A 25292-nucleotide genomic window follows, 5' to 3' on the forward strand; every position below is an offset into this window, starting at 1 on the left:
CTACAACACTGTTCTATTCATTTTGTGAAGGGAGACACATAATGGGATGGTAATGTGTGAACACAAAGAACAGAAAGGCTTTTGCTCGTCGGCCAATCTTTGGAATTGCTGTTAAGAGGACTTTTTGTGAAATATAGATCTATAACAATTGCATAAGGAGAGGGAGAGAAAGAATGAGAAGAGACAAATCGCCCTGTGGCAGACACGTGAAGGTGACTTGAAGGAGCTGCTCCATTTTAGCACTGATTTCCTCCTCTTCCTCTTCCTCAAGTCCCTGCTAGCCTGACACACAACAGTTTGCAAAGAGACGCTTGCTTCAAAGTGCTGCTCACACCGCTGCTCTCTGCTGTTCTCCTGTCGCCACTAAAAGCCTTCGTTTTCTTAGCAGTTTGGTGCCACTTTCACATAATCCTCCTCTGCCATACTGAGTTTGGAAAGGATAATCAGTTAATTATTTTAGAGGGGCTGCCCCTTCTCCCCACTACCACCCCCACCCTCCAGACCCCAACTCGGGAGAGCAGTGGCGCCAGCTCAGTGCAAAATGGTGAGTTGTTATTTCCACGGCTAGGGAACGAGGACTCACATGGTATCCCTATGGAGCAGCATAGTGGGGAAATAGAAAGTACAACAAAACATTATACAAACACACACACACACACACGCACGCACGCACGCACGCATGCAAGCACACACACCTGTATGTGCATGCTTGCACCTATCTATGGCAGCACACAAAGAGATACACACACATATCCAACCAGCTGAGCACATGTCGTTCTGCAACCTAAGGACTAACAGCATGCACTGCTCATGAAACGTGTGTGTAAGTGAATGCGTTGCTGCGTGTGTGGGCAAACCAATCTACCAAGGTTCTGTCAGAGACTCTGTCGCTTTCTTCTAATCATCTGTTTCATGCCAAATTTCCACCAGCAACTTGTAGAAATAGAAATCATGTCCAGTGTCAGATGTCCACTGCACTGGCATGAATATGGCCTTTTATACAGAGGCACTAAAATAAAATGATAGATATAAAGTGTGTTTTATGTTGGAATTAATAACGTGGAAGTAAGAATGTCTAGGATTAGACATTAACTGCACTTCACAAAGACTTCAAAGTACCCACTGTGTCATATCAAACAGAGGCAAATATCAAGTCTTGGCTCAACTCTGACATTGTGGCTCCATTCAGACCTGGTATTAGCATCCATCCTCAGAGGTCCAAATATTCCCAATCCATCCCAAATGTGTCACATCACCAGAAACCAGTCCGAGGTGGTTTGGAGATGCATGAGGCCACATTGAGTCCTCAGGATTCACTCGCCTCCTGAGCCGACGTCCTCTGACCTACGTCAGTGTCAGTTGTTGTTTTTTTTTTTTTTACATTAATCAATGCTTATGTTGAATAAAATATTAGCACTTATCGCCAGATGATTCACTCACACAAGACATTCATTCATAACCATAACCATTTAATGCCTTACCCTAACCACAGTTTAAATCTTAGTCCTAAACATAACCAGTTCCTCAGAAATTAGGTTCTGTCTCAGTAGGACCAGGTTTTGGTCTCCATGAGGACTACTTATCATGACAAGGTCAGTGTGTACGCCAGAAAAACACCCCCCCACACACACACACCAACGCACACCATAAACAGACACTTCTATCAAGTGAAACTGATGACACGAGTGTGCATTTGAATAAAGGGCGGGGAGGCCAGATCCAATCACATGTGGTCAGGATGCATCTGAATGCCAGGTGTAAACAGTCAGACTGTCCGAATGCGATCAGATCACAGGGAACGGATGTTAATACCAAGTCTGAACGGAACCACTGTCTTTGTGTTACAGTGGAGCTGGAGTCAGAGATCAGCTGATTAGGTCAAACAAAACAGTTAGAGGTGCTGAGGGTCTGAGAAGATCCAGGGTCACACGTGCGAGGGGGGCTTGGTTAGTGACAGGCGTTGTTAACATGGGGGAAGGGGAGGGGGGTAGTTAAGCGGAGAGGCACAGGCAGGGTGAGCTGCAGGAGGACGCTGAGCATCTATAGTCAGGTGCTGGCTGAGAGACTGAGAGCAAAGTCCTTCTCAGAGCTGAGACCTAACTTTTCCAGTACATTTACATATTAGGTCTGACAAGAACTGCTTCTATAGATGTCTGGCTCTCTACCCACTCATCTCAAGCCCCTCCTTCCACCCTGACTATGCAAAAGTGACTTTAAACCATCAAAGCTAATGTTAATGTCTCATTTCCCTATGCAAATGCAAAATGAGAAAGAAAATAAAGCTGCGTCTTTCATTTTTCAGCGAGAATCATTGCTGCCCCCCCCCGAGACGAAGCCTGATGCGCAGTTTTGGGGATAAAAGGGGTTAGGGAATTCTGGGGGCTGCTCTACATTACCAAAACAAACCACTCAGCAAACAAACAATTAGACACTCATGAATTATGGACAAGCCATCAAAAATAGCAGTAAGAAACCAAGGAGCGGTGGAGCAATTGCTGAGCTAATGAAACATGTTTAAACACTTAGTGGAGTAGTGTGTCGACGCATCTCTGTGTACAGTGTTAACTTGAACTCTATCCTAATGATGTCCACACATTTCTGTGGACCAGTGCGGGTGAGCAACACAAAACAAGGTAACGCTGGGAAGTGTGAGGAAAAGAAAACGGCGACAAGAGTGAAGAGCGAAGGAAAGGCATCTCGTTATCCCCCAATGTGTGACTGTGCATCCGCTATTTAGCTTTTCAATTCGCCCATGAGTCGACCATGAATGACAACCCTGTGTTTACCTCTCACAGACGCGTACAGTCCATGCAGCAATGATCCAGGAGGATATACTGAACACCAGCAGAACAGTTCCCGGACAGATGGTCATGAGGGTCTTCATAACAAAGCGTGTGTTGAAGTTGATCTTGTTAAGAGCGCCGATGCTGCGAGACGAAGCGTCCGTGAACAGCTTGCTGTGCAGTAACATGACTCTGCCAATCAGGTAGAGTCTCACGAACATGGGGATGGAGAGAATGATGTCCACGTCAGCATCGGCCACCGATGGCGTGTAGGTAAAGGCCAGTCGTGCCGTCCATGTGAACACATACTGGCCTGGTATGGGATGGATGGCACACACCAGCAGCTCTAACACAATGAAGAAGATCCGTTCATACGTCATGGCTATCCTCCAATCGTCCGCACCATTGTCGACCATAAACAGCTGAAGAAAAACAAACACACCAATGACTTAGCACTTTCTTAAAAATGCCCTTTTTTTTTTGGACTGCACTCGTGTCTACATCTATATCACAGCTGTAACTATATGTTGGGAGACAGGTATTTAAACCAAACACACAGATTTTATATGAAATTCTATTCAAGGTCCCCAGAGGTCATGTTGGAATTGTATGTTTTTTTTTGTTATATATATGTATGTATATAAATATATAAATATATATATATATATATATATATATATATATATATATATATATATATATATATATATGTGTGTGCATATGGCATCCAAAAAAATAATATATAATAATAATGGATATAATCCAGATTGATTTAAGATGATGAACAAAGATTACATATAATATCCATAAAAGACATAAAATACAGGGGATGAATAAAAACTAACTCACTGAATCAGCTCATTCTGTGTTATGTGTTTGTTATAGTTAATGTAAGCGATAATGAATTAAATTGTCATTTTAAATAACAGAAATCAGTACGCATGATGTACGTATTATTTGTACTGCATTAGTTTGTACCACACTATACAAAATCATGTCATAAAAGCATAGTTATTAGCATACATTCATTTTATAACATTTCACTTTTAACACAACAAATGTAATACTCGCGAAAATCAAGCTTAGCCTCATAATAATTATTTTTATCATCACTACAACTTCATCAATGATCCCAAAAGCTGCTGTTTGTTTTTCTCAAGACTCACCTGGATTTCCCGGGCATGGTACATTATTATAAGACCAAGCAATATAACAGTGGAAAGGCTGATAAGGCATTTCAGTGCAAATGAGTATGAAGATTCCTACAGAGAGAGAGAGAGAGAGAGAGAGAATAAATGACTATTAGAAATATTCAGTTGACACATTTTACTAAAACTATTCTTTCTAATCTGCAGGTATAAAAAGTTAGACTGTTGTGTGTTTTCATTGTCAGTGTGCATTTGATCTGTTTTCAGAATATATTTAGCCCCAACAGGTGGCAACAGTGACTGGTTTCTGAGTTGTATGTTACTGCTTAGCAACAAGGTGAAATCAGGTAGTTAAGCAAAATGGATGGAAGTGAAAGCAAGGTGTAAATACTGTAACTCGACATTTCACATGGGATGGCTTTAAAAAATGCAACACTGTCCTCTCTTCATGTAATCCGTCTGCAAAAATACACACAAAAGCAACACAACACACACACACATATACACACACAGTAATAATTAGTTGAAAAGTCTATGTGAAAACAGATAATGGGGTTTTACACACAAACAGTGCAGTCAGGATGTTGCTAAACAATGCAGTCGCAGGTGTAGGTGAAGCCTCATATTATCTACGAACGCTGTTCGCCTCCATCCTAACTACCAATTAATCAAAGCCCAGCACTAACACGGGGACTTTCTATTTAATGGTAGGAGCAGAAAAGGCAAGGCTAGCATTAGCAGGGAGGCCGCCACCGTGAGCGTCGCTGGTGATAAATAGGCCAGCTGGAAGCTAATGCAGTGTCTGTGTGTGTGTGTGTGTGTGTGTGTATGAACGCGTAGGGGCCATAGATCTAGGAAATGAGAACCTGTACCTCTCAAGTCTGCCCCTCTAAGCTGGTAAAATGCCATTTGATAAATCAAATTAACCACCATGATGTAAAAATGCTGCTCCGCAGCGAGCTAGCGATCATTGGGCTGTTATTATAATAACAACACCAACAAACAAATGACAAATACAACACACTGAAATATCATTCATAATTGTCAGTGTGATGACAGCGTGCGCTGCTCAGGATTACTCCGTCCTTCACTGGTCCATATTACAGATGGTATTTTTAGCAATAAACTAGATTGCTTTGGCCTTTAGGTCGGCGACATGTTCGCAAGATATTCTAATGTCTGAGATTGTTTTGAGAAGTCCCAGGTGAAATAACATTGAGTAAACCAATTAATCCACCTTACAGAAGTTCAAGGATTTTTCAGTCCCAGTGCTCACTGCCTCCCAACCTGTTTCCCTCCTTCAGCAATTAGAAAATCTAGGCAGAGCCTCGACAGAGACCATCCACAGCACACGTGTGCGCCCACTACCTGTCCGTTTTGTGTGCCACTCCAAGATGGGAAGTCATTTCAATTTCAGCTGGGGTCAGCTTGATGAACCTCGGTCACAGACGAACCACAGCCCTATTGACTTTCTTAAAAACCCATAAATCATCCTATAGATTACTGCATTGACTTACTATGGGACACATACACACACACACACCATGTGTGATGAAAAATGATAATCATCTTATTTCTACTAAAGCATTTATTTGCCTCAGAATTTAAGATGTTACCTGACGAAGGTATCAGTATCTCAAAGACTGTTGCACCAAAAAAATCAACTTCATTGGAAACCAATGGCTTCTATAAATAAGTAAACAAGACAATAACGATGGTCGTTTCCTGTAGCAATGAACCCTTTGAGAACAATCTCTTAGCGCACTATTATGCTTTTAATCGCCTGCACCTCGTTCCGTGCTGTAGAGGAAGGATTAACACATCCAACATGGCGGTCACCAAAGAGAGGCCGTCTTTTGATTCAAATGTTGCCTCACCAGGCAATGCAAAAGTCATTAGATGCCATTACGAGATAACAAGCATGTTTGTTGACACGTGTTCTGTCACTCTGCATGTGTCATCCGGATCAGTGGTTAAATGGTTGAAGGTCTATCCAATTGCTTACAGGACCAGTTATTTAGACATAAATTGAAATATAAAGTGTATATGTACTAACGATGGTCTATATCGCCAGGCAAATAAAACACAACGACCAGCTATATGTCTACGGATTCTCTCGCACAACCCACTGAGGCAGAAAAGGCTCCACTGTTGTGTATGTTTCTGCAACGCTGTCAGTCCAAAAACCGGGTCTGCCTTTCAGACAGTTCCGCCAATCATTCTGCTAAAGTCCAGAGTCCACGGCCGCCCACTGTTCCATCCACTGTCGTGGAAGCCCAGCTTCCCTGGAAGTGAAGATTTTGCCGCATTTCTCCAATCACGGCCGAGCTCACCGCAGTGAAAAAAGCCTAGTCTGTGTCGTCCCATAGAGAACAGTCGAAGCTGAGCTTCTGAATGAACTAGTGACACATTCCAATTGTGTTCTAGCGCATGTTTAGTATTCAAATGTAAATACAACACAGCAGATATTTGACAACATTTTAGAGGAAGCTGAGCTTCTCTTGTTGTCTTAGAGCAATCGCCACTGATGCAACCTTTCCAAACTCATACTCATTTGAGATTGAGCTTCAGTCTGGTGTTGTCTGGTGCCAGACATATGACTCTCAATCAGTACTTAGACAAATCATTACTTAGGTGTTATATGTGCTATAATGAATGGATACAATATACTGCAGTGCAGTACAAACAACCCAGTGAGTTTTGTAGTACAAGCTGTCCTGAGTTCACTGATTGAATGATATTCATCCATAAATGATCGGACACAGCATACCTGAGCAGCTGACACTGAAGGACAATAACAGGTCAGTGGGTGGTTCCCTGGTCACTCTGACCCTATATCCTATTTGCTTGCTGGTGTCCTATTACTCAAGGCTACACTACACTAGTTCCAACAGCCTGCTGTGCTGTCTCCACTCTGAAAGTAAAAATGCTTTCCTTCTTTCTTTTTTCATTTCCGACAAGCAAAAAAAGAAAGGTTTACTTCATTATTATGAAACATTTCCACAAGTAAAATTGACCTGAACAATTAATCATTTTCAAAACAATTTGAAACAATGCAATTAGCATGTTGCAGGAGCTGCAATTTACGGATACTATTTTTATATAAGACATTCACATAACATTCACTCACTTAACTATTAACTGATCATTAAATTAATTGCCAACTATTTTGATATTTCATTACTCACTTCAAGTGTTGTTGTTTTGTAAAATAAAATAAAAACATTTCTGTGAATGTCTTTGGTCTCTGGACGTAATAAAACACTTATGGACACATTTGGGAGACACAGGTCACCGTTTTTCTGCATTTTATGAAGAAAACAACTAATCAAGAAACAAACCTATTGATAATGTTAATTATTGTTAGTTCTCATTCTCATCCTTGCATTAGAGAACAGTAGTTAATATTGTACATTGCCACAATTAAGTCATCTTGACTTAAAAAAGATCAAATCAAAGACAGAAGGCGTGTTCAAAAATATTGCTACTAAACTCTAGTAAACGAAATGACTGAAAAGAAAAGTTTAAAAGCCAAAATCTAAGATTCCCTTCAATTTACTCTCGTCACTGTGGAGATCACATGGCACTACTTCATTTATATTTTTACCACATTCTTAACACTTTGTTAGATAATGTCCGCTAGTGTTTGTGTTAATAAACGCTCTTCATAAAGCTGACAGTCGTCAAACCCCACACAACTCAAACACAGACAAAAGCAGTGACACCACAACAAAGATTCCACTCATGCATCACACACATGCACAACCTACCTTAGTGTAAACCCCCCATGACAATTCCGTTTCTGTCACCATGACAACAATCCCAAACATCCCAAAGATGAGTGCGTAGTCGCTGAGCCGCTTTCGCTTCTCAAAAAGCGCCCTCCTGTGGCCAAGCTTGTAGCCAATGTCCCTATTCTTCTTTTGCGGCGCCCTGCCTCTACCGCGGCTGCTGCCCTCCCTGACCAAGTTCTCGTTGGACGCCTTGCTAGGGTCTTCGCCGCTGTTGCCCTTGGATACCACCACCTCCAGGCCAGAGCTGTGCAGTGTCTGCAGGGGCTGCGTCTCCGAGTCGAGCTCCGCGAGATTGCGGCGCGACGAGGATGCCAGGCTGCCAACTAGTGGTCTCACCACCCCGCCATTGTACTTGCAGGTGTTCATGGCTATCTGAGGGAGTCGGCCGCTGCTCTCAGAGAGGGAGGGCTTGGATCCAGCATGGCTCAGCTTCTTCTGCTCAGTTGTGGCCTGTGAACAGAAAGAGGAATGATGAATACAAATACTATCACAACACAAAGGTTGTAGAAACTCAACAGTAGGTTTAAGAGACAAACACACAGATGGAGCTAAAATAGAGCATCGATGTGGGTGTTGTTTGCCCTCTTCAGAGCCACAGAGAGAGGAAGGATCTTGCAAAACAACTTTGGTTATAAAAGCAGACCGATTATTGCTCAGCAGGACATGTGGCCAACATACAGTATACAACTAAATACCAACTGTTCTTATTTAGAAGTCTCAAATACTAAGAACTAACCCTAGCTCTTCTCCTTTAACTGGACAGCTGCCTTCATGTGTTTCCCATAAAGAAAATGGCTTCAAAACAACATGGCTAAAAGACAAATAAATAATGAATTGGCTTTGATGATAAATAAAACCATATCGCTATTTGAAGACTCTACAAAGTGCAGAAAACGGAATCCTTGCACTGGACAAATTTAGATATGAATGTTTAATGATCGGCGTGACCCCGTTTTTTCTCGTCAGAGAAATACTTTTGAACAGCGGACTTCTGAAAAGACAGCGGTGCAGAAAAGAACGCAGGCGTGTCACGGGGACCTAATGTGAGAAACCTACTACATTTAAGAGGAAACAACGTCTATTCTTGAACTTAAAAGGTTATGAATACTGTAAATCTTGTGCCTGTTGGGATTAAGGGGGCAACCTCAGGCCAAGTTGAAGAACACATGTAAGTACTCTCTCTTAGAGGAGGCTGTGTGCACCTGAATTGTGATGATTGCTGTATTGCATGTTACACCCAAAACACACATGACATTAAACGAAAGGTCGAGTTCATCCCTTTTAAGCCATGGGCTTGGTGCAATGACCTTTTCTAAAGTTATAAAAAGTGGATTTGGACACACCCTGAATGGACATGCATCATGTGCCTCAAACCATGAGCGCAAAGGCTTCTTTTGTTTCTGCTTTTCTTGGCACAGAGGAAAGCAGACTCAGTCCTCGGGACAAACACACAGAGAAAAGGTTCTATATCCGAACCGAAGCTGCAGAGCATCACCTCGGTCACATCTATCTGCCCGTCTATCTCCTGCCCTTCAGAGACACCAGCAGATTAACATAATGGCTTATGAAAACTTCCCATGGAACAGTGCTTCTCCTGAAACAATTGTGATAGCACACGCTGGCCATTTTTATTAGCTTTGATGAAGCACGTCTAATGCCTTTAAATTTGCTGATGGGAATAAAGAAGAGCAGCCCTAATGGAAATCCACTAACTCTAGTCCTGTGATACAATCATCTTGCACATATTGTGGCTCCATGAGAACAAGACTAAAGGTTAAGGATTAGTGCAGCCCACAGTGTTTCTAATCCCTTTTTCTGTATTAAATTGCTTTTTAATCTGCGCCATTAGGAGCCCATGACACTTTTAAAGACTGTACAGTGAGAGAACTTTCAATTTGAATGACAGAAGAGAAGATTCCAATATGCCAAAAGTGGTTGGGAAAGAACAAAGTGCTGAACTTTGCAAATTTGACTTCAGGTGTGTGTCTTGCTGCAAAATGTTCTGCGAAAACATCAGTAAGTCAGTCAGTCAGTCATCATCTAACCGCTTTATCCTCCACCAGAGGGTCGCGGGGGGTGCTGTGCCAATCTCAGCTACATTGGGCGATAGGCGGGGTACACCCTGGACAGTTCGCCAGTCCATCGCAGGGCCACACACAACTAGAGACAAACAACCATTCACTCTCACACTCACTCCTACGGTCAATTTAGAGTGTCCAATTTACCTAATCCCCACATTGCATGTTTTTGGACTGTGGGAGGAAGCCGGAGTACCCAGAGAGAACCCACGCACACACGGGGAGAACATGCAAACTCCATGCAGAAAGGCCCTTGTTCCAACCGGGGCTCGAACCCGGGTCTTCTCGCTGCAAGGCGAGAGTGCTAACCACTACACCACCGTGTGGCCCACATCAGTAAGTAATGTTTGCAAATGAATCACAGATGTCCAGAGATACTGTATGTCAGAAGTCAAGCAACATCTTAAGTGAAGCTGTTTGGGTAAAGTTCAGGCAAATGTTTTTGAAGATTTAAAATGTGTCTAATCCACAGCAGCAAGTGCAAAATATCCGTATTCCTTTGGTTGTGTCACAGTGTCATTACCTGCCTTTGTGTGGGACATAAATAACTAAAAATCACTTATTTTTAGTCTCAGCCAAACATTCTGTGGTTCTTAAATGCTTAATATGCAAATGAAGGTCCTGTGCTATAACAGGAGAAAATGGGAAGACAACTCCCTCCAACAACGGCTGTGCATGTTTGTGTATTTGTTTGTGTTGACTTGTTTGACCTAACACTGAGGACGTGTATTACACCCAACACAACTGCCAAGCCTTCAATTAATAAGGTTTAATGAACCCATGTAATCAAAAACTAGGAGCCTGTGCAACTGCCCCTCAAAATGTTTTCATGTAAAAACTGAAAAACGAGACACAAAATGTAATCCTAATTTGGTTTCCAATGACCTGACGATACATCAGAGTTATATAAACATGTTGTGACATCCACGAGACAAAGTAGGAGCCTGAGATGTAAAAGGAGACGGACTGGGAAGTGTAAATGGGATCATTCATCATGAAACAAGGTCATCAATGAGCCAAGCATGGGCAGACCTTACACGAGTACATGTTTGTGGGTGTTTCTGCTTTTCTAGAGAGAGAATAATTGCATGGCTGAATTCTGATAGCAATAACTTTGCAATGGTTAAGTATGGGGCTGTCAAAGTCAATCGTCAATTGCGTTAATACAGCCGAGATTATTATCACGATAAAATGATTAAAACAAAAAATAATTAAGAGGTTAGCGTTTGTTGGGCGGACGGTTTCATTTTAAGAAGCTGAGCGACGGAACCATCAATAAAACAAAAGTTACCATTTATTGACAATAACTGAATGACTGCGATCCTTTTTCTTGACTGTCCAAGAAACAGACGCGCGACTAATCGCTGAGACCTGCGCAGAGGAATTCCTCGACATCGCCAACGAGTTTAAAGTAAGTGGCAAACGAACCACTGTAGGCACCGATAGTGCCCGTAATATGCTGGCAACTGCCCGCCGACTGCCATTTGGACACCTACGCCGCGTGGCCGTCTGTGCTTTTGTTCTTTCTTGCTTTCATTCCCTCTCGTTGTGATGTTAACACATGGCAGTCATCCATGTTGGCCTTCATTTTAAGATGACCTGGTTGGCTTTGAAACCACAGTTCTGTAGTGGCTCTGTGTTTAAAAAGAAAGATTCAATTAAACAATGGTGTCTGAATTGCACACCGTATGATTACTCATTAACTTAGTTAGTCATTAGATGAAAAGCAAACTTTTATTGCAATTCTATTGACAGCCCTAGCCCTAATATTATAATACATTTTAATTGACACCAACACCTGCCGTGAACCCTCATGTGGAGGATAAAGTGGTAGAAGATGCATGCATGGATTTTGATTTACAACATTTCCATGTCATTTTCATAATGAGAATATAGTTATTCTCATTCTTAAACTATTACACGGGTGGTGTTACTGTAATATTATCTCCTTATTACCACAATATCAGCTGACAATATGTCACCATGTTGTTACTGTACAGTGTCACCATGTCCTTTGCTCTTTTTTTCCCGTTCGTCCTCACACTTTTGCAGCAGGGGTCCTCACATCTCATTCCAAAATCTCAAAGCACTCAATCACTTACCATACTCTCACCCACTTAGCCAGCAACTCAAGCATCTCTTTCTGCATTTCCCCCTGCAATCTGACTAAAGAGTGCGGTGGAAGGTCATGGCAGGCCAACTTTGCCAGCGCTGTCCCCTAATGCCCTCACGGAGGAGACAAGGGGAGGCTGCTCATTCCGTCGACCAGTGGCTCAATTTCAGTCTGAATGGCACACGGCATCCAGGTTCTATTCTACGGAGCCTCATAATAAAATTGAAAAGCCTCCGTGCAGAACAGTTTAAATTAAGGAAACCTCTCTACCTCCCCTTCTGTCTTTCTCTCTCCTGCCGACTCAAATCTAATAGAAAATCTAGCTGAAGTCTTGAAGACCTATATATACCCGAAAATGGAACTGTGCTTTTTCAAATGTTCTCACTTCTGTGTGTGTTTTCACATGTGGACGACTGTTTAATTGTGTGTGAGTGAGTGAGTGAGTTAGTGGGTGGGTGGGAGGATATGTGCATGTGTGTGCTAGTTAAACAAGATGAGCCTCAGCCAGGCGTTGGATTAGACTGGATATTGACAAAGACCGAGTGCAGCAATGAAACAAGAATGAGTTGGAATTGTTTCGATAAATCCAAATGCATGCGCAAAATTCGTTAACAGACAAAGTTGATATTAGACGAAATAGCAAAAGGGAAAAAAAGATGAGGAAAACGCAACAAAACAAGGGATAGATCTAAAAATGGAGGGAACATGAAAGATAGAGGTGCTGGAAAAGATAAATGAGAAAGAGGGAAGACAGTTCCCTGTGGGGGTCTCTGTCAGCCCCTGGAGTGATTGAGAGCTGCAGGCTATATTCTCCTGTTTGTCCCTGCACACTAGACACTGTCACATTTCTCTGACAGGCCAGCAGGCATCAGTGCTCCTCTGTCTTTCCCTGACCAGCATAGGGATCATTACTCAGTGCTGGTAAAGACACGGGAAACCAGGGGCCGCTGACGCTTCTTCATTTAGGAAAATCCACCCTCAGAAACTCTCTCTGTGTACTGAAAATGAATGTATGTACATATTTCTTATTCTTTTATACTGAATTCTAAAATTAGAATGTTTATATTACACATCGAAATAATGTTTTTTTTCTTAATTTAATCTGTCTCAATGTTTATTGAACCAGAGAGTTTGTTATGCACCAAAACACCAAATTTATTGTATGCTTTAAACAAAGTTGACAATAAAACTAATTCTGGTTCTAAATGAACGTGAGTTATCTTCATCAGTGGTCTATAAATGAACTATTGCAGCAGCAGAAAGGCTCATACTTCATGTCCTTACATGGGATAACATCTTCCACGCAAAAAATAAATTAACTTAATACAATTAGCCAGTAACCAAAATATTACACCGTGCAAGCAATAACAAGATATGGAAAAAATCAGTACAGATACAACATTTTTCTTCCATAAAGGAAGAAAAACGTGGTAGACCTAGACCCAACACATCAACTCAGCAAGAGAATTCAAGATAACAAAAAACTGACATCATTTAAAAAATGTCACCTCAGGGATGCTGTAACCTTTAATGAGGCTAAGAACTAGACTACAGAGGAAATATGGGACAGGATTATGGCTCCACAGCTGCTAAAGACGTTAACTATCAAAGGAAACTGGAGAAGGCATTCAAGGCTGCTCATCTTCCTCGTGCCACTTTCATTATCCTGATTTGGTTTTGACTTTTCCGTCTTGCATTTATTGGTGTTGTCTTTTGTCATTTTCCTGTCTGTGTAGTCTGTAGACTTAACTTCCTGTTTTATTTTGCTTGTGATTGTCTTTTGTTTTCTAACCCTTTAACGCCGAGCGTATTGTAGACGACATGTTGAGCAAGCACACTCTGCATTACCGTAATTACGCGACGGTTTTTGAAAGCTAAGAAGTTATTGCGGTAATTTCACTCGTGCTGTTGCAGGATGTCGGCAAATCAGCGTCTTTGTCACCAGAGAGGACAATTTCTTGGCCCGTTATTTCACATTGAGACAAAGACTCAAACAAATGTTATTTCAAATTTAACATGCAAAATCTGGTGTCTCGTGTAAATCTAAAGTGCTTTTTTTTCTCAATAAAACTTTTTGTTTTTCTTCATTTTAAATTGTTAATACACTATTTTAACATGTAGTAAATTGTAAGTAACTGCCAAATATTAAAAGTTATTCTGGAAAAAGAGCCACAGGACATTTTCTGGCCCTGGTTAAAATAAGCAAATTCAGAGCACTTGGGCCCAACACTACAACGTAACAAATAACAATAACCTATAATCCACACAAAACCAATAATCAACACAATGCAAAGCTTTCTTGTCAGAATCAATGTTTACAAATGCAGGTATCACACAGTCGTAGTCCAAACATTTGACAAAACATAATGTTTTCCTATAACTCAGCCTCCCTTGTGTCACCTCCTTTTGTTCCTCTATTCAAAAAGTAGCCAGAAACAAGACAAACCCACCGTGGAGCAAAAGAGCACCTGTGCATGCCTGTGGGAGTGTGTTATTGTTAGGTCTAATAATGCGCTGTGTTCAACAGGGACGCAGCGCTATTATAATAAGGATTCAGCGAGGCTACTCCACGTGTGCTTGTGCTCATGTGAGTCGTATAAACTAGGTCCTGGGGAGATTGGGGTTGGGGGTGGTGGGGCTTTCCCTGTGGAACATCCCTACCTCATTAGAAGCAATTTTAATTTCCAGCAAATTAAAGGAGGGGCTTGTTAGGGACCTGATTTGTAGACGCGAGCCATGAATGATGTGCTGATTCTGGTGAAACGGTTCAACAAAATGAACCTCGACTGTGATGACATGTACGTGTATGTGAGGTCAACACACTTTTCGTCAAATCAGATTTGTGATGTTCATATTTTGAACATTCAACGTAACTTGCAATTCCCATGGTTATCAGCGTCTCTGATTTTCCATCACCAACACGTCGATGGATCAACTTAGAAATCATAGAAATTGATGTTGCTTTTGAACTTAAGAAAATAATCACGTTTTAATTAATTATTATGTAATCACAAACATATCATTATTGCCGTTCTTTCCAATAGAGTCCCTTTCTAAAGCTTGATTTGTTCGTTTGTTCTCAGTAGAGGTCACAGTCAGGGTCAGTCTGGGATTTGGTGCCCCACCAACCACCACACCACAAAATGATCCTTACAATGGTTTCAACACAAAATGTGAAATTGTATTTCTCTAAATTCAAATAATTTTTCAAACACACAAAACAATTTTACATGGGAAAGACATATAGTGAAGGTTTATTAATAAAGGTAGACAAGTCAGATGTATAATTTTGTCTCTTTTTGCCGTGTTAATGTTCATTAAAACAAACACACACTTACTTTAAAACGAAATCACGAAGCATGTTTTCAGTTGTACTTTGTGACATGTTCATGTCTGTTATGAGTTACTTTCATTATTATGATTATTACTGTGCTCCAGGTTTACTGGGTGACAGCACAGTATCACAATCAGCTGCATATCTCAGATCCGTCGATGCCGCCGTGTGAATGCCTCCACAAAGCTGCCTCCTTGAGATTTGACATTGTACATGGTAATGGGACCTGAAGAGCATTTTAAAGTTGTTACTAATCAGCTCTCTAAAGCATCCTCTTTATGTTGGCTAATCAACAGTATTGCCCCATTCAACTCAATAGTCTCCCGTTAGGGCTGATTGCATGATTGATGCCGCTCATAAAAGGGCAGCCTCAGTCCTTGACAAATTCCAAAACAAAAACAGAGACAGACGACGAGAGAAGACGTTCTGACCGGAAATCACAGTCATTGTCCTGCACCTGTGGAACAGAGCACGACTGCGGCCACTTCAGTGTACAGTCGCACGCAAAGCCGCGCGCATGCCATCCATTATCATTCACGGTGTGCAGTTATCTGCTCGTATGAGCATGTTGGCGTCTCAGATGAGTACAGTCATGTGTTAGAGATGTAAGAGGATAAAGAAGTGTGTGTGTGTGTGTGCGTGTGTGTGTAGGAGAGCACAGTGTAACGTTACGTAACATTATGATCCTGTTGTGTGAACAAGTATGAATTATCACCTAGAAAGGTCTCTTGTACTGAAGTCCTTTTGCCAGTTAATCAAAACACCTGGTGAGACTGTATGTGTGGCCAGGGACGCAAGACACACACAAATGCACTGGAAAAAAAACTGAATTATAGCTTAGTCTATGTTGGACCCTGAGGACAAAGCCATCTTCATTAAGTGACTATTTCCCAGATGACTATTTGACATCCCAACAGGACAGGAGGAGCCACATATTTCTCACAGAGATTATCAGCCTTAAGTGCTCCATAAGCCACACCACAATCCCACAATCTCGCCCTCCTGTCACTATACATTCACTACTGTGGGAACCAACAAGAGCATCACTGTATAAATGCCACCGTGTGACAACCTCCATTTTCATAGCGAGGTGATTGTAAGTCATTTGAAAACAAGCCCTCGGTAAATTTAAGCCGAGGCCATTTCTTACTTTCTCCAAGGGACAAACATCAATAGCGGAGGGAGAAGCCAGGACAACCTATAGCATAGGACGGATCAATAGCACAACAAACTCAGTAAAGATTGACTGGAGAGTTGCCTGGAAACATCCTGCTCCAGATTTATGACGAGGAGGACGACGCGAGCCAACAGGAGAGTCCCGTCGAGGCCAAGAGAAGGAGAGAAAGAGGGAGTGATGGGGATCAGAGGACTGTCATTCCACCAAAGAATAGATCATTTTTTACAAGCACATAATAGGGGATGTAATAATGCTCCATATGTTTCCATTTCTGTAACAGTCAATATTGTTATAGAAATGGGAAAAATTGTCCCAGAGTGACTGTCTAGTCTGCCAATATAGAGTCCTAGTGATTTATTTTGAAGTGCTACATGCAAATTTCCAGTCATTGTATTTTTTAGTTATATTTGTACGAAAGTCTTAGTTTGTCATGTTGATATTAGTAGTTTTTTAAAGAAGTAACTGTATATAATATACATGCTGACCAGTGGTGTGAATACAGCCCATTTCTGTGTATTGATACTGAATTTGTATTTGTGTTCAATGCCCATGTCAATCATTTATTAGTATTACTTTAAGAAACTCTTTTAATACAGTACATAAATTCAGTAGAGAGAAGTAGACAATTTGATATATGTATCGTTATGTTGTTACTGCTAAGATTTATGTCAAGGTGTCACTCATTTCCCTCTGTTTCATATTTCTTTATGTGCATTATGTTTTATTTCCTTTCAGACCATAACAAACCACACTCGAACTGAAGACAGTACGTGACTACTGTGGAATAAAGCAAGCCGAGCTGAAATTCGATTCTCTGACCGGAATCTTGTCACTGAGGTCAAATTTCCTCACAACATCCGTGTATTTCCGAGCCATTTTAATGAATTGCAATAATATTGTGAATTGTAAATTATGGACAGGACAATAAACACTAATAAATCATTTTGTTTTAGTCCCAGTATTTGCTTTGTCTTCCATTTCTGTTTCTAAGATGAGACCTTCACGACGGGACATGAAGGAGAAATGACATCTACTGAAGCAGACAGTATATGTTTGACATTCCAATAGGAAGATTAGTGAAATGGTGACAAGATGAAATGAAACGATATCAGGTTTCTTTGCTCCTTCACTCTAACAGAGAGCCCTTACCATATGTCAGCCAGCGCCTACATGCTCCGACTGGTGCAGTGGTCTACCAGAGACTCAAGCTAATTGAATATCCTTATCTGTCTCTGAACCTCTATTTTCCTCTGGTGAAGTGAAACAGAGGCCAGTTGGAAAAACAGCACATTTATATTCCGCCAGAGAGGCTTCTTGAAAAAAAATGTAACACACACGCAGTCAAATACTGCATGTTAATGCGTTTGCACGTAATCTCTTTAAGGCAGGTGAACCATAGCCACACCCAACACTGTCCTGTACAGTTTAAAGTTTGCCGTCTTTCATGGAAGTCTTTTACATCTCACATGATAAAGGTTGTGGGAATTGAGCTAAAAGCCTCAAACTACAATCTCCTTTTTTTGTTGAAATTAAGTGCTGCAGTTTTCTAATGCCCCTTGGGCCCTTTAATGTAAATTGATTCAAAGCTTCTTCTTTTTTTAGCCTGACAAAGAATAAGAGGTGGATGGGGAGCGAAAATGGGTGATCGAAAATGGACTCTCAAAGAAAGAGAAAGTGGAGAGACTGCAGGCATCATTGTTCATGAAAGGGTTAAAGGGAAAGTGGCAGTGACAAAAGGGGAAGTGCAGACTGCTGGGCCATTAAGGGGTTAACAGTCAGAGGGAGGCCAATAATGGAAGCTGGCGTGGTATAGAAACAGCATGTGGAGAGCCAAACACCATAGAAACCACCAACAGAAACCAATACACAGAAAAACATGGAGAGATCCAGAGAGGGAGGAAAACACACACTTTGTTTTTTTTTAATGTCAGCAATATGTGAACACTCACGCCTAATCTGCTGAATAAAACGGAAGCTTTTTTTTTTTTTGACCATTCTCTTCTAAAACACATGCACAACCATTAACACACACGCTTTGTTCAGCGTCTTTGTAAACACAACTGCAGATGCATAATTAAGCACGGAGCCCAGATGCTGTGGCTCAAACAGGAAAACGTTCTTGGAAAAGACGACAGTGCAACAAGACGGGTCTTCCACGCGACGAGAACCTGCAATAGAGTTAATGTGGCCTCTATCGTCTAAAGACAAAGCTGATGATAATAATACACTAAAGCTGATCCTCCCACTCATTCACTAGCTCACTTTCTCTCGCTCTCTTTCCTGCATAAACTCAGGTACAGACAAATATGCAAATATGTGCCAACATGTAGAACAAACACAAGCATGTCAGGATAATGCCCCATGTTTTTGGTTTTTTTTGTGCAGCCAACATCGCCTGCAGTCAATCTCAGCAGACCTGCGCTGACGGCTGTTTCATATTCTACAGCTAGGTGACTTGAGGTAATAAAAGCACAGGGGAGGGGGGTTGCTGAAGAAAAGCAGCTTCATTCAACTCATCTTCTCTATCACGGTGCAAAGCTTGTGTGAAGAAGAGGAGCCACCGTGGATGGTGACGGCAAAGGAGTCACACATCTCTGTTTAATTAAACCCGCTTAAATTAGGGATGTTACACCTTTATTTTGTGATATGAGCAGTGACTTGTGAGGAGATGGTGTTGTTCCACATTTAAAGCTGCAGTAATTCGCTTTTGGTGATTTTTTTTTTAATGTTATTATTTTGCCTCGATGAACAGGAGCAATGTAACTTTATTTCTATCTGAAAACAGACGCCGTCAAGCAAAACTATCAGACCTGACTGTGAGACGTAGAATCTTTTTGTGGGCACTACTTTGTGTTTTCAGTCATACTCTTATATGTTTGTCTCACTTTACTAGCACAATGTTGCCGTTGTCGCCGCCTGTCTTCACATTAAACACATCACTTCACAAAATCTGAAGCGCTGCCATACAATGCTGTATAATCGGCAGTGGAGGTGACCACGGAGTCAGGTCAGCATCTGTGTACCAAGAGGAGAGCTGACATGCTGAAGCGACACACCAACGAAGTTGTGTTACACATTGCACGTCTGATTTTGGGAACGCAGACATGCTCGGAATCTAAAATCACACGTGGGGGCGGCAAATTGTTGGCTTGTGTAGTTCAGTGTAAACAAACAAAGGTGGCATAAAAAGGGAGTCTTCCTTATGAAAACACCGAGATATATATCCTTAAAAAAAATGAATTCATTTAGATATCCTGTGTTAGACGTGCATGAAACTCACTGGTCACTTTATTAGATACAGCCCTTCAGCTGCTTGTTGACGCAAAACATCTTATTAGCCACATCACTGCGTTGAGCCATGCAGACATGATTAAGTCAACATCAAAGTGAGGATGAAAGATGATTTAAGTGACTTTGAATGTGACATGGTTGTTGGTGCCAGACAGGCTGGTCTGCTCTACCGGGATTTCCACACACACACAAACATCTCTAGGGTTTTTACAGAGAACAGTCAGAAAAAGTGAAACCTTGAAGCGGATGTGCTACAACAGCAGAGGACCACTCCTGACACTTTATTAGGCATTATGTGTCCCTAATAAAGTGGTAGTTGAGTGTGTATTTTGGCCCTGCTTCCTCTTCTTCTCGTTTAACCTCCCCCCACTACCCACAAAGAATAAGTGGGATAGACAATGGAAAGAATGAGTGGACACACATACTACTAAGTCTTAGGTGACCATTTATTGTTTTGACCATAGAGTATAATAAAAGTAAAAAGAAAAAAACAGCTACAGAGTCCATTTAAGTGTCAATTAGCACGACCCTGGCTCTCTTAAACCTGCAGTGAAATGAATGTCATTTGTAAAAACCTGTTGTCAAAGCTGTTGTTGTGCTGTCGCACACATAGAAACACAAAGGCCTCCCTATGAGAGGCTCTGTTGCTTCCTTTATATTTCCATAGAAAGTTTTCCATAGAAATTGTTTATATGCAGGTATACAAAAATGCCACAAACACTCTGTAAACTGCTGAAGACAGGGTAAATCTGATTAGCTGTGGATCAGCAGAGCCTTTTTGTTCTTCAGTGAATATTTATCAGTGGATAGAGGAGGCTGTGACTGACTTTTACTGGAGAATAGTTGTGTATCATGCGCTATAAATTAAGCAGTGTGCGCCAACTCAGGGGATCTATGGTTAACCTGGGGGCAAAGAGACCTGCAGATGCTGTGAGCACAGGCAGAATAGGATGCATATACTGTATATGTGCATACACTATTGCATGCACTTACATATAAAACAAACACACTTGGTACCTTCTGAGCAAGGGCAGGCTGTGAGCTAAAACGATATGTGTGAACAGAGCATGATGAAATCTCACATCTCATTAATGCACGACCAAACTGTGTTTAACAAACATTTGAAAACAGCTCGCAGGCAATATTGAAATGAATCAATGAGCTCACATGTCGACAGTATTACAAGATTATGTGCGCACACACACACACTTATGCAGTATGAAGCCATCTGACATCTGAATCGCTCCATCTTTGTAATGAATGACAAATATCCGCTTGTACGGCCGCATTACTCAAACTGTTTTGTGATGCGATCATGCCCTGACGCAGGAACAGCCTCGGATCAATAACTTAATTAGCCATAAAGCATATGCATTGCAGCGATGCATTATATGCCTGGCATCCCTTGGCTAGGATCTTACAGGAATTACCATATAAATTAACTATGGCCATTTATTAACCAAGCATGGTGGGGACTTGGCACCACAGCGGAGCAGAAAAAAAAAATGCAGAAACACACATTAGAAAAGGGAAACATCACGGGAAAAAGATCGAACAGTCAAGTTACAAATTGCATTGACTGCTGGCAGAGCGAAATCATCCGCCATGCTGTGACACAACCCATACAGCAAGTAAGCAACGAGGCTGCTCACGACAACTGAGGAAACCCCCCCCCCACACACACCACACACACACACACCAACACTCTTTCTTTCCACTCTTTGTATTCAACTGGACTGCAAGTAATTCAATCCACCTCTCCTTGTGCTGGCTCACTCAAATGAAACGCAAAGCGAATGAACTGTATTAAGTGGAGCAGCATTTGAACACCAGTTACAGTGACGTCCGTGTTTGTGTGGGCTGCCCTACACTTTGTGTGTTATATTAGAACATGTTTGTGAGCCCATGCCGCGTGTCAGAGGTGAGTGCGAAAAGAATTGTCGATTAAAAAAAAAAATTACATAAATCTTGTTTTGCGCGATTCCCTGACCAAACCTTGTACACCGGAGAGCGAGAGACTGCCACACAATACCGGGCTGATCTCTCCATAGCAACACATGGTAACACAAATCTATTTCAGAGCAGGAGTTCAGCCTTGCACTTAAACACAGTGCACACAAAAAAAACGAGGAAACAGGGAATGGGAAAACAGCAATCAATTATTAAAAGAGCTTCATGTTCATACTTACTGTTTGTTGCCGGCTGCAGCCAAAACTAAGAGGCTCCCACCTACCTCTCTTCCTACAATCACAAGTGTTTGTTACTATCAGAGAACTACAGCAGTGCCACTCCTCTGCCTTTAACAGAGGTTGTGAACTCGGATCTGCCCCTTGTCTGACATTTAATTGTTCGGTGGGGTGTGTTTATTTTCTAGGTGGCGACTGCCCTCCCGGACTCAAACGCAGGAGGCAGTGGAAACATGGACGTCTAATGAGAGAAAAACAAACGCAGGCCCTGTAACAACAGCTGAGAGATGACCGATAGAGAAAGTTTAAATCAACATAATGTTCCTCCTGGCATATGCCTGCTTGTAAATCATGACGCTGTAAGCAGATCTGTCTACATCAATTGTTTCAAGCTCCAGCATTCAGCGTTACCTCAGCGTTATTTCAGAGCCAACAAAAACACACAACTGATAAGATAAACTACTTTTCTAAAGAGGCCTGCCAGACCAATTCCCTCACATTTTCCTTCATTTAGTCAAGAAGAATGGACCTAAAAAACACCACTGTGACAGGATACACTTAAAATTAATCATTTTAGTCATAAGGAAAACATGACAGTGAAAAGCAGAAAACATCATTTACTGTTTTAAAGGTTCTTGATGTATAAATTCCATGGACAGCGTGTAGGGTCTTTTGGTTTGTTGCTTTGCTGTATTAAGACATAAAATGACCATGATGTGTCATCAGAGTTGGAGGAAACGGCAGTAAATTCATTTTCATTTGTGTGATGCAAACTGGGTCGAACAATCATCGGCCTGGACCGTTATTGGGGGCAGATATTAGGCATTCTGCGCTGCTGAGGCTCTGCTGCCGGCCATTTGCTCTCAAGCCACTGCTTCAGCTGACAACTACGTGGAGTCTCTTACTCTTAATTAGAATCTGTTACCAAACGTCCATATAAATGACAAGAGGGAAAAAAGAATAGCTCAGAATTGGGCCGTTCCAGAATCCAGGACATTAAGGCACTTAATGTTTGTGCCTCAGTTTAAATATGCATTTAAACTGAGTTTCAATGCATATATATATATATATATATATATATATATATATATATATATATATATATATATATATATATATATATATACATATACATACATATATATATATATATATATATACACATATATATATAGATAGATATATGTGTTCAAAATATCAGTTATCATCCTCAGTAATAAATGATATTGATATCAACGTTGGGCCGCGACAGACATGCCAGTGTGAATACTTTGCTCCCAGGTGGGGAAGCTAATCGGGGAACTTCAGCCAAGTTTAGCCGAGCACTCTCCCTCAGTCTCTTTCATACACTTTATCATTGGATATTTAACGTCTATAACATTTTTACGGCCTATTTTTGTCACCTCGTCATCTCCTCTCATAATGTGGTAATTCCATTTGAAATGCTAAAGATTTGACATCATATATCATGTGTAAAGATTGAAGAATGGTTGTTTTTTTGCCTTACTTTGTGGGTTGATATTTGTGTGGCAAAGAAATCATTCAAACTGTACTTTGCAAAGCTTTTGCACACACACACACACACAAACACTCATGCTAAATCCTGCAGTCATCGTCGAAGAGACACTAAGTTGGTTGCAAGTGCCACTGTAATGTATGCTGTGTTGACCTTTCCTGGATCATATGGGGTGATTATATGCGTGTTGGGCTGCAGTTTGGCAGGGGCTGCACGAAAAGGCTTTACTGTAATAGCTATTCTCCCCTTTCAAGCAATCCATTCTGCAATGACACATTCAACCTTATGTTCTCCAGAAAGGTGGGCCGACACACACACATACACACACACACACACACACACACACACACAGACAATATTGATTAGTTAAGTCATTTTTGAAGCAAAATAATTTAATATGATAAATCGAATATTCTCAATTTCCAGCTTCTTGCAGTAAATGTAAGCATTTGTTGTTTTGGTCTGTTCTTTTAGGGGAGTGTAGACATTTAACTAGAAAAAATAATTATTAATAATAATATGAATTAAAAACCAAGTGTTTGATTTTCATTAATCATCATGTATCATGGGGAAATGTTAAAACTTCTCAAATACCAGGAATTTTACTCTTCTTTTTTAATAGTAAACATGTTTTTTTTATGGATGGACGATTAAAGTCATCCGTCTGGAAATGTCATCTAGACTTTAGTGTTTACAAATGTATAGAAAGTTCAAAATAAAAAGATCAAAGACATGGGGAAGAAAGCCAAAATGTCTCTCTTCCAAAAATTGTGGGGAATTCTTTACCAAAAGACTAAATGAATAATGAATGAGTTGTCAAGTGAAGCACTAAAATATCGGTCCATTTTGTCAACAACAGCAAGTGAAGCGTGAAGAACTCATCAAGCTTGGACTAATACAATTAATCACAATTATTTAAAATGTGTGTGAAGGCTTAAATGTGAAAAAAGAAAGTGCACTTCACTATGAGTGGGACTTTTTTTTATCCGTTTTATTCCCCGTCAGAGTTCAGAAAAGAGCCCTCTCCATTTCAGCCATGTTCGCCATCAAATCTGACAAAATAATAATCCGTTTTTTGTTTTTTTTTGCTAAACATGACGTGTGTGTGTGTGTGTGTGTATCCTCTTTAAAAATCAGCCATGTTAAACAAGAGCAAACCCACCAGTGTTTATGTACAACAGTGTCCCTGCAGGGGATATCACCATAGCAGTTAAGTGGCAGACATTAGAGTACTTACACAGCCTATGACAATAGAAGCAGTGATGCACCTTTCAAAGCACAATGTTGTTAAGGCTGGAAACAATATCGTACTACCTGCCATCCGTTCAGTAGGCTAGCTATTAAGTTTCAGGAAGCATTGTGAGATACTGTAATCGTATACATTTTATCAGGCTTGTTCTGTCACAAGTGTTTTGTTTAAAGGGGTCGGAGTCGCCTCATTAAGGGCGAGTCAATAAGATCCGCGATCCCACAAATATCCGTGAATGATAAGCGTGTCGCACTGTATCAAAATACTTGGCATGGTTGGATCTGAGTGACTGGAAAACTGGTTTGATACTTCGGAAAGAGTCTATCATGGGAGCACCTCTAAGATCATTTCCCCCTTTCATGACTGAAATGGGATTATGTCATACTTGTGTAATAAGTCGATGTATGAAGTCACACTGTAAACAGCTGCACATTCACATCTTAGATCGTTTTCCAGGCTTTCATTTCATTTTGGCCTTCAAAGCAGTAGCTTGGTAAAGATCCCAGCTGCTTTAAACAGTATTAAGTATTCTCCTGGACATTTGACAGTCTTTATAACTAGGTTTGACACGACAATCTGGGTAGAGTGCGTTTGTATTTTTCACCTCTTTAGGACTGCGACAC

The 25292-nt window shown here is 41.1% G+C and overlaps 1 protein-coding gene across 2 annotated transcripts in view; it reads right to left on the reverse strand.

The window, feature by feature from the left end:
- kcnn1a (potassium intermediate/small conductance calcium-activated channel, subfamily N, member 1a) overlaps window positions 1-25292 on the reverse strand; it is a 45927-nt gene that overhangs the window by 15177 nt on the left and 5458 nt on the right. For both annotated transcript variants that reach the window (XM_044031159.1, XM_044031167.1), the window contains exons 2-4: window positions 7702-8175; window positions 3950-4045; window positions 2787-3205 (exon numbers count right to left, since the gene is read on the reverse strand). In XM_044031159.1, the coding sequence (XP_043887094.1) occupies window positions 2787-3205; window positions 3950-4045; window positions 7702-8175 (989 nt within the window). The remainder of the gene's footprint in view (window positions 1-2786; window positions 3206-3949; window positions 4046-7701; window positions 8176-25292) is intronic.

This window comes from Solea senegalensis, linkage group LG1, assembly GCF_019176455.1.
Source record: "Solea senegalensis isolate Sse05_10M linkage group LG1, IFAPA_SoseM_1, whole genome shotgun sequence".
NCBI classification, from domain to species: Eukaryota; Metazoa; Chordata; class Actinopteri; order Pleuronectiformes; family Soleidae; genus Solea; species Solea senegalensis.